Raw genomic sequence first — 10,311 nt, 5'->3', positions numbered from 1 at the left:
TTACACAGCCATCCTAAAGTCTTCTGTTTTCACATAGAAGTAGACTTTGGCAGTTGAACTGATAGCCTTACTGATTAGCTAGGCTGACAATCCCACTGCTGCTGTGCGTAATTTTCAAAGTTACATACATTGGAACTCAGATTCTGCAGGCCAAGCCACGCTTAACATTTTCCTAGTCTTTGAGTTTTCCTGCCTCTAAACTTCTCTGTCCCTAAAATCATCCTTGTACTTCATCCCGAGAGGGATTATTGTCTTAAGAGTCCTAGTACTACCTCTTGGTAGGTACGTAACCTGGAGAAGCTAAGTAAGGAATTTCTCTCTATGTATTTCACATCTAGCTATTAAATCTCTATGTACCTTAAGCAGGTTGAGTTGAAACATGCTTGTCCTTAGTCTTTCCAGCCACTGTGCACAGTGTCTGAGCTTTCTTCATGCCTCAGCCCTACTCAAAGACTTCAGTGGCTGGTGCTCTGATAGGGCAAATTCCAAGCCTCTCAACCTGGGATCCTCACATCCTATAGATTCAAATGACTTTCCACCTTTGCAATATGCTCCTACCAGGCTGGCCCAGGCTGGTCTCCTCACTCTCACCTGCTCATGCTATAATTCCCTCTACTTCTGCACCTTTGCTCACTCAGATCTTCATATCAATTCTCAGTGGTCAGTGGTAGCCCCTGGTTTCAAATGTAATGAGCTTTCCTTGGTCTTCATTCTCAACCTCTCTATGGCATTCTACAGAGCACAATCCTTCTCGAAGTGCCTCCATTAGCCTGAATGATGTCACACTGTGGATTACAGAGTCCAGGTTCATGACAGATCTTAAGAAGAGCCTTTTATAAATGCTGATTGCTGGGTCCTTCCTAGACAAAATAAATCAAATCTCTGAAAGTAGAAAACTGAGATCTTTTAAAACCTCCTAGAGATTAGGAAGCACCTAGTCAATGGATTTGGGTTTAGTATCCACCATACCAATGGAGTACTTCTAATCTCTGGCTCCCTCATTCCTTCTTGCCCTCAGTCAGTTAACCTTTGAGTTACCTTTCTCCTCTCCCAGTCCCACTATGACAAGCCAGGCTCCACATTTTGGCAGCTTACCACCTCATCTTCTCACTTCCCAGCCCCACTGGTCCTCCCATCCATTACATTTCATCATTTCATCCAAGTGATAAAGAAGCTTTTGTATTTATTTTCCTCCTTTAGGCTTCCTTCCGTCCCTTCCAAACATTTATTCAACACATATTGACAGCCAACTAATTCAAAGAACTATATTAGGCGTCATGTGTTTTATCTCTCAAAGTGCTGTCTTTTATGCCTTATCCAAATTAAAAAAAAAAGTCTAGTTTGGGGATACAGGGTAAAATAAAGTTTTTAAACTCTGACATGAATATCATCTACAACATTGTCACTGTCTGTCTTTCAGTGCAGTCAGTTAATTACTAAGGTATGAAGATAAAATCGATCTGAAGTTTTTTCCATATGTTTTAAGTGGAGGGAAAGAGGATCCTTGGAAGATCCGAGGATCTTTATACCCAGGAGCTCAATCCTCTAACCTTGAGAAATTTATTTATCTTTTTTGGGCCTTACTTTTTTAAGTAGTAAAATGAAGAGAATAATTTTGTCTCTGACAACCTTACAGGGTTGTTGTAAGGATCCAATGAGTTAATGTATGTGAAAGCATCCTGAAAATTACACGTATCAAATTTTGTTGTTGTTAGGTGCCATCAAGCTGATTCCAACTCATAGCGATTCCATGTGGCATAGCAGAACTATCCCATAGAGTTTTCTAGGTTATAATCTTCATGGAAGCAGATCACCAGGTCTTTCTCCCATGCAGCAGCTGGGTGGGTTCAAACCAATGTGCGGGTTAGAACTACTGGTTGCATTCACCAACGCACTCTGTCCCTTGAAGCCAAGTCATAGTCATTTCCTCCAATCAATGTCTGAGTAGTCAAGAGAATTGGATGTTTTACCATATCACTTATATACTATTTGCTCTAAACTCATCTTGTTTACCATCTTACTTAAGAATTTCCATACCTTTGTGATTAGCAATCCAACAGAATGCAGAAATTATTGAACAATATCATTAACATCACACACAAGTAAATTTTGCTGAAGATAATTCAAAAGAACTTGCAGCAGTACAACCACATAATTCAATCCAGTGTCATGGATTGAATTATGTCCCCCCCCAAGATGTGTGTATCAACCTGGTTAGGCCATGATTCCCAATATTATGTGGTTGTCCTCCACTTTGTGATTGTAATTTTATGTTAAGAGGATTAGGGTGAGATTGTAACACCACCCTTACACAGGTCACCTCCCTGATCCAATGTAAAGGGAGTTTCCCTGGGGTGTGGCCTGAACCACTATTTGTCTCTTGAAAGGGAGCTAGGCAGAGAGTTGGGGACCTCATACCACCAAGAAAGCAGCACCGGGAGCAGAGTGTGTCCTTTGGACCCAGGGTACCTACACCTGAGAAGCTCCTTGACCAGGGAAAGATTGAGGACAAGGACCTCCTCCAGAGCTGACAGAGAGAGAAAGCCCTCCGCTGGAGCCAATGCCCTGAATTGGGACTTTTAGCCCACTTACTGTGAGGAAATAAATTTCTCTTTGTTAAAGCCATCCACTTGCAGTATTTCTGTTATAGCTACAGTAGATAATTAAGACACACAGGAGACTGCTAGAAATTCAAGCTGAATTCGGAAGAGGATGTGGAAGAAGAGTATCATTGCTGATGTCAGGTGGATCTTGGCTGAAAGCAGAAAATGCCAGAAAGTTGTTTACCTGTGTTTAGCTATGTGGATCATAACAAATTATGGATAACATTGCAAAGAATGGGAATTCCAGAACACTTGTGCTCATGTGGAACCTGTGCATAGATGAAGAGGTAGCTGTTCAAACAGAACAAGGGGATACTGTGTGATTTAGAATCAGGAACTTGTGTGTCAGGGTTTTACCCTTTCACCACACTTAATCTGTACGTTGAGCAAATAATTCGAGAAGCTGGACTATATGAATAAGAATGTTGCATCAAGATTGGAAGAAGACTCATTACCAACCTGTGATGACACAATGTTGCTTGCTGAAAGCAAAGAGGAATTGAAGCACTTACAGACAAAAGACTGTTACAGCCTTCAGTATAGATTGCACTTCAGCATAAAGAAAACAAAAATCCTCACAACTAGACCAATAAGCAACATCATGGTAAACAGAGACATGATTGATGTCATGAAGAATTTCATTTTACTTGAATCCACAATATATGCCAATGGAAGCTGCAGTCAAGAAATCAAAGGACATATTGCATTGTCGGTCAAGAAATCAAAGGACATATTGCATTGAGCAAATCTGCTGCAAAAAAAACAAACCTTTTTTCAAGTGTTAAAAACCAAAGATGTCACTTTGAGTATTAAGGTGTCCTGACCGAAGCCATGGTATTTTTGATAGCCTCATATACATGCAAATGCTGGGCAATGAATAAGAAAGACCAAAGAATAATCGATGCTTTTGAATTTTGCTGTTGGTGAAAAGTATTGAATATATCATGAACTGCCAGAAGAAGGAACAAATCTCTCTTGGAAGAAGCACAGCCAGAATGCTCCTTAGAAGCAAGGATGATGAGACTTCATCCCAAGTACTTGGGACATTTTATCAGGAGCGATTATTCTCTGGAGAAGGACACCATTCTTGGTAAAGTAGAGAGTCAGTGAAAGAGAGGAAGACCCTCAATGATATGGATTGACACCGTGGCTGCAACAATGGACTTAAGCACAGCAACAATTCTGAGGATAACGCAGGACTTGGCAGTGTTCATTCATTTGTGCATAGGTTTGCTATCAGTCGGAACCAACTCAACAGCACCTAACAATGACAACAACGTTTAAATAACCAGTGATCCCAAACAAAAATTCTCCCAGCAGCACCCATGCCTTAATCATTTCACATCCTCATTTCCCTTGATAAAATCTATCACATACAACCTTAGATCTGTTGTAAGCTTATAGTCTGGCTCAAATGTGGCTAGCTTTAAGCTATCTAAATGTATTCATGTTGTACTAAAAAACTGCCCCATAGGTTTTCCAAGGCTGTAAATCTTTACAGAAGCAGAACCGCCTATCTTTTGGTTAGCAGCCAAGCACTTAACCACTGTGCCACCAGGGATCCTCATATTGTACTAGAAATCTGAAACGTCAGTTGAGTTTTTTTTCCAACTCTACTTCCAGTTCATCCCCTTACCTCTTACAGATAGAATTTTATTTTTTGTCTAATTTCTTATTTGTCCCAAGAGTTCTGCCCTAAGCATGAAGAATTTCATCTAAATTATGAAGCTCTTTATTTATAGAAATGTCAGTGGAAATACTTTTTTCTAATATTGATATGAATTTATCCATTCTCATTTGAGTACTCATTCAATAAACATTTATTATTCAATAGATTAAAAAATTTTTTTTTTTTAGATAGCACTCCAAAAAAAAGAAATATGAACCCGTTGGCTTCGAGTTGATTCTGACTCATAGTAACCCTATAGGGCGAAGTAAAACTGCCCCTTAGAGTTTCCAAGGAACAGCTGGTGGATTTGAACTGCTGACCTTTTGGTTAGCAGCTGAGCTCTTAACTGCTATGCCACCAGGGCTCCAAATAGCACTAGATCAGAGGAGAAACAATTGCAGTTCTTCTACTGAAGAAATGCTCTAGATTATCAGGGGTAGCAAATAACTTTTTTTTTTCAAAGTTGCTAAATGCCATGGGAGGAGCAGACAAGGATTTCTGGAGGACGTGTGAGGGACACCTGACACAGATTAGGGGGGTGGGACAGCTGCCCAAATTAAGTTTACTGGGGGATATGACCCTTAAGAAAGACAATTAAGTGATTAGCTGTAGTTACAAATGTAAAAGCATAGCGGAAGCAACATTTTAGGCAACAAAAAAGGAGCCACAAAGCAAACTTTTTCAAAACTTACAAGTAATTTAGTGTGGATAATACATAGAGTACAAGCAACAGAGAAAATGACGGTGGACATGTTCACCAAAAATTTGGACTTTATCTAGTAAGCCAGGAAGAAGAATTCAAGGATTGTAATTTTTTTTTTTTAAGTAGAAAGTTACTACAAACTTAAGAACCTGATAAAGGGTTAATCTAACCACAGCAGGCCATAACCACAAAAGGCCAACTTGTTTTTCAGAAAAAAAAAAAAAATTTTTTTTTTTTTTTTTATAGGACTTGAAACAATACAAAGCTATATCGAAGTGGTAGAGCAGAGTGTTCTAACTGGTTCAGTGGACTGTGGATGTGCATACGAAAAGGAAATAATTTACCCTGGAAAGTGAGTTAAAGATCTGCCCAATATCATACTTAATCCACATAACAAAAAAACAACTATCAAGACCTCTGAACCAAAAGATCAAATTGTTACATAAGAAAAAAGAAGAAAAGGTCACACAATCATGATGTTAGTTTTTTGCCTTTACTTTAACCAATCATAGTCTGTAAGTAATTTACTGTTAGGTACATATTCCAATGACTGCAAACGGCATCTTGAAAGATGCTTGCAATGAACCAGCACCTGTAGGAATTGTATAGAACGTTCCTATAAAAAAAAAAAAAAAAAAATTCGTTCCTATAGATTGTACTTTTTTGGATTTGGGTCTTTTGTAGCCTGAGTGCTTGCAGCCAGTTTCCCATTCTTGTTTTCTGATATTTCACAACAAAATCTCTTTATTGCAGACGGCTTTGGTGAAACTTGTTACAAATTGGTGCTGCGTGAACAGCTCTTCACTGACAAATTCCTCGTTGGATCTCCAGGAGACCTGAACTGCTTGTTGGTGCCACAGCAGGCCCATTGTATTTTGCTTCTTGTACTCCTTGCCCCCTTGAGAGATCCTCTGACTGAGGTAAGCACTATTGAAGTACAAACTTTATTGCCTTTCTGCATAATAGGAGACATTATTATGACATATTTCTGTAAACCGTTTTGGCACCTTTTGTTTGAAGCTTCATTTTGAGAACTCCATCTGGAGCTCTTTCGGTAAACCTTCAGTTCTTGATTTTATGGTTGTGTTTTTCTTTTCTGTCTACTTTTCTGTGTTAGCTAACAAAAGCAAGGAAAGAACAATAACAACAGTGACAAAATCCCCTCATCTGGGACCCCTACTGCCTCCATGGTTCAAAACTTTGATGCCACTACTGGTCAGTATTTAGAAAAAGAGCACAAATTCACTAAGGACCATGAGGCTGAACAGTGGTCCCTATAGGGAAGTTTTGATTTGGTAAGATATTATTATATTTGAGACGTAAACTAGAAAGTCAAGGATCTTGTGTAAAGCAACTACAGTGGGAAATTTTGTATAATTGGTATTTTGAGACATCTGAGGACTATAGTCTGTTCAGGTTCTCCTGGACCTGGCAGCAACCAAAAAAGCTGCCCTTCTTGATAATCTTCACAGCACCCGTTCAGTACAGATTAGCTTTTAGAAGGTCAATATATTTATAGGATTTATTGTAATTTAATATAGTGGTGTATGTACATTTATTTAAGGGAAATACAAGAGAGATTAAATATTTGAAATATTAGTGTAACTCGCAGCCCAAAGAGGAGACTCAAGCCGAAAAGAAAATAAAACCAGACATACAAAGGGAAAAAATATATATTGCTATAAAATGTAATGATCTCTTAAGAGTCCATAACTATTATATGTTTTGATGTACTTAGATTATTGAGCTTAGTGAATGACTAATATGTCTGCTAACATTATTATAAATTGTACTAAGAGAAAGGACAAATTTTCCAAGTCCAAGAGTACTGGGTGGAATAGCTTGACTGTATACATCAGGAACACAGAACTTACATTCTCTCTGAGTTTTTTTTTTTTGTGTGTGTGTGGGCTGACAAACTCTTTCTGAAGCGACTCTAAAAGTAGAAGGCAAGGACATCAATGATATCCTGTCGTTGTTGTTGTGTGCCATTGATATTAAACATATTTTATGTGTATATTGCTGTATTGTTCTGATTGGGAAAATACATAATTATCCAGTAAATCATCTAGTGGCTTCTCCCCCTTCTCATTCCAAGAATTATGAAGTGATTAGAGAAAATGGAGTTCCTGCGTGTTGGAAACAGGTCTGTGGGGACAGTTCTATTCTGAAACACATGAGGTCACGACAGTTGATTCAACAGGAATTGGTTTTTTAAAGGAGAAAATATTAGGTTACTTTCAGATTTCAGTTAACGTATCCTTCTAAATCTATCTAGATTGGTTTCAATTATTAAATAATGCGATCTTTTAAAGAAAGATATCAGATCATAAAAATATTAAAGTTTAATTCATAAGTCATCACATTTTCCTATAAAAACTTAAATATGATAATTGGAAATAAAATATTTGCATATTTTATGAAATACTATTACACACAAATATTACCACAATTCACAAAATTCACAGAAATTCCATGATGCAACAGATCAATTTCAAAAACCTGTTTATCTCAAATTGGTTATATTCTCTTTCCATGCAAATTCAGATTTTCATGGGATATATGCTTCACGAATGAAAAATTGATGAATAAGATTGTATCGTCACCTTTAAATCCCTTGAATTTGTATCATCTCTTCACTATACCATGTTAAAGAAGTAATCCACTTCAGTAACAAAGACCTTTTACTCAAAATTCTGATACCAAGTTCCACTGAACAAAGAGTAAATTGTTTCATGTGATGCTTATGACAATCACTATCTTATAAATTGCATTGCACTACACCAAATACACAAAAAATGTCTGGATGGTTTTATAAAATATTGAATACACAAGATCATTTTTTGTATATCACTATGCAATATACAAATCTTAATGTATATGAAACCATTCATTAATATCTGTATTAGTAAAGATCCAAGCATGAGCAATGAAAATACAAAACTAGATGACCAAAGCAGTTTCCACAGGGCTTGAGAATTCATTCAGTGTATGCAAGTTTATATTTACATCTGCTGTGTTTTTATTTCACGCAAAAATGAAAATTCCCTGTGACCTTTTCTCTCTGAAGACATCCCAATAACGGCAGTTTAAAAGAGCTAAGTAGAATAATTATAATATTGTTTTTAACAAAAAATATTTTCCACACAGGATTTATTATGTTAACTGATCTCTATGATCTAGGGATTACTTGCTTCAGCAAAAACTAAAGAAACTTAGAAAATGTATTTCACTGCCTTATTTACTCTAATATTTTTCTATGATTTCTACTTCCTCTTCATTTTCGCAGATGCATAGGCAACTTTCACCAACTTCTTTAGTGCATCCTTCATGTCCTTATTCCTCAAGGTGTAGATAAGGGGGTTAAGACTTGGAATGATGATGGTGTAAAAGAGGGTGAAGAACTTGCCCTGGTCTTTGGAGGCACTGTTACCTGGCTGTAGGTACACAACGATGACACATCCATACAGGATGGTCACCACAGTGAGATGAGATCCACAGGTATTAATTGCTTTTCTTTGGCCTGCTTTTGACTTCATTCTCAGCACAGCATGAGCAAAGAAACCATAGGATATAAGAATAAGGAGGAGGGGCGTAAGGACAAAGACAACGCCTAAAGCAAACACAGACATTTCAACAGTTCTGGTGTCTATACAAGCTATTTTGACCATAGCTGGCAACTCACACAAGAAATGATCCAGAAGGTTGATTCTACACCTAGGCAAATTCAGTGTGAGTTTACATAATACTACAGAACAGGCCAAACTAATACCCCAAACCATGATGACCATCTTGAGACAAAGATGTGGGTTCATGATTACCAAATAATGCAAGGGTTTACAAATAGCTATAAAACAATCACAGGACATGACAGCCAGGAGAAGGCACTCAGTGGAGCCCAAACACATATTAACATAGAGTTGAATGACACAACCCACATAGCTAATGGTCTTATCAGGGCCCCATGAGTTAACCAGCATCTGAGGTATGCTGCTGGTGGTAAAACACAGATCTAGGAAAGATAAATTCCTGAGGAAAAAATACATTGGTGTGTGCAGATGGGAATCCAGGAGAGATGCAACAATGATGGCTGTGTTACCCATCAATGTAATTAAGTAGAAGATGGTGACAACTCCTGACAGGACCATCTCCAATTTGGGATGATCAGAGAAGCCAAGCAGAATAAAACCATGTAGAGAAGTATAATTGCTTTGGTCCATGGTCCTTCAGTGCCTAAATTGAAAAAGAGGAGGAGGAGAAGAAATTTGTCAATGCAAACTACCTTAACAGTTTAATGAAATACAGAACTAAACAAAGGGAGAATTTATATCAATAATTAAAAAAAAAATCAATGACTAGAAAATATTGCATTCAAGAAATCTGGTATTTGTTGCAGATTCTTTTACGATGAAGATTTCAGTATTACATATTTTATCTATGTGACCTTCAGGAGTTCACCGTTAAACTCAGGGTCTGAATATTTTCACAAGTGAATTTGAGAGTCTTCAGTAGATATGCTTCTAAAATGACGTGACCTTATTCTCTGTAAAACTAGTAAGTTTAATATAATGAACAAGTCTTTAACTTCATCAGAGAATACACCTATAAAATCTAACTATTTGGCTAATGTCAGAATAAGGAAAAGAGCATTCTTCTTCTTCCATATCTTAGTGCATAGCATATTTGATCTCCAAGGTTGTTGTGTAAGAAATCTGGCATTTCTCCTTGGCGCTTTCACCTACCTCATTCCTGATAACTAACTTATCACCAAAACTGGCAAATTTGAATGCAAAAATATACATTAATGATCCTCTCACTTTTTAAATTTTCCACCACTACTACTCTAATCAAAACTACTATCATCTCTCTAGATTCTGGTAATAATCTTCTATCCTTACATTCAGTCTTATGCCTTGTTACAAGATTTAATAAGATCAAATCATCCATGGGCTTAAAACTGGTCAATGACTTTCCACTACATTTAAGAAATATTCAAATTCTTGAAGTTGGTTGAGATGAACCTGCCTGGCCTTATTCTCATCTCACAAATCCCTACTAGCTCTCTCTGTGTTTATTTATTTATTTTTAAACAGGTCAAACTCATTCCCACCTGAAGTCCCTGAAATCATTCCACTATTTCTATGGGGAACTCCTACTCATTCTTTCGGCCAGCATTTAAAAGATTCTTTCTTAAAGAGGAATCCCCTGAGCCCATCATCTCTTTTTAATGTATATATTTTACCAAATATAGGGAAATCCAACAGACAGCCAATATACCACGGACTTTAAAAGCATGCACAGAGTTTGTTTATGTCTCATCTGTGCCAGTTATTTAA

At 37.3% G+C, this 10,311-nt stretch overlaps 1 protein-coding gene across 1 annotated transcript; it reads right to left on the bottom strand.

The window, feature by feature from the left end:
* Positions 1 to 8,241: 8,241 nt before the first annotated feature.
* Positions 8,242 to 9,195, bottom strand: LOC126062800 (olfactory receptor 2W1-like). The gene has a single exon (XM_049860728.1). The coding sequence runs from the start codon at positions 9,193 to 9,195 to the stop codon at positions 8,242 to 8,244; it is 954 nt and encodes a 317-aa protein (XP_049716685.1).
* Between the last annotated feature and the right edge of the window lie 1,116 nt (positions 9,196 to 10,311).

The sequence above is a fragment of the Elephas maximus genome, chromosome 1, assembly GCF_024166365.1.
Source record: "Elephas maximus indicus isolate mEleMax1 chromosome 1, mEleMax1 primary haplotype, whole genome shotgun sequence".
Lineage (NCBI taxonomy): Eukaryota > Metazoa > Chordata > Mammalia > Proboscidea > Elephantidae > Elephas > Elephas maximus.
This window is presented reverse-complemented; position numbering and strand designations above follow the sequence as displayed.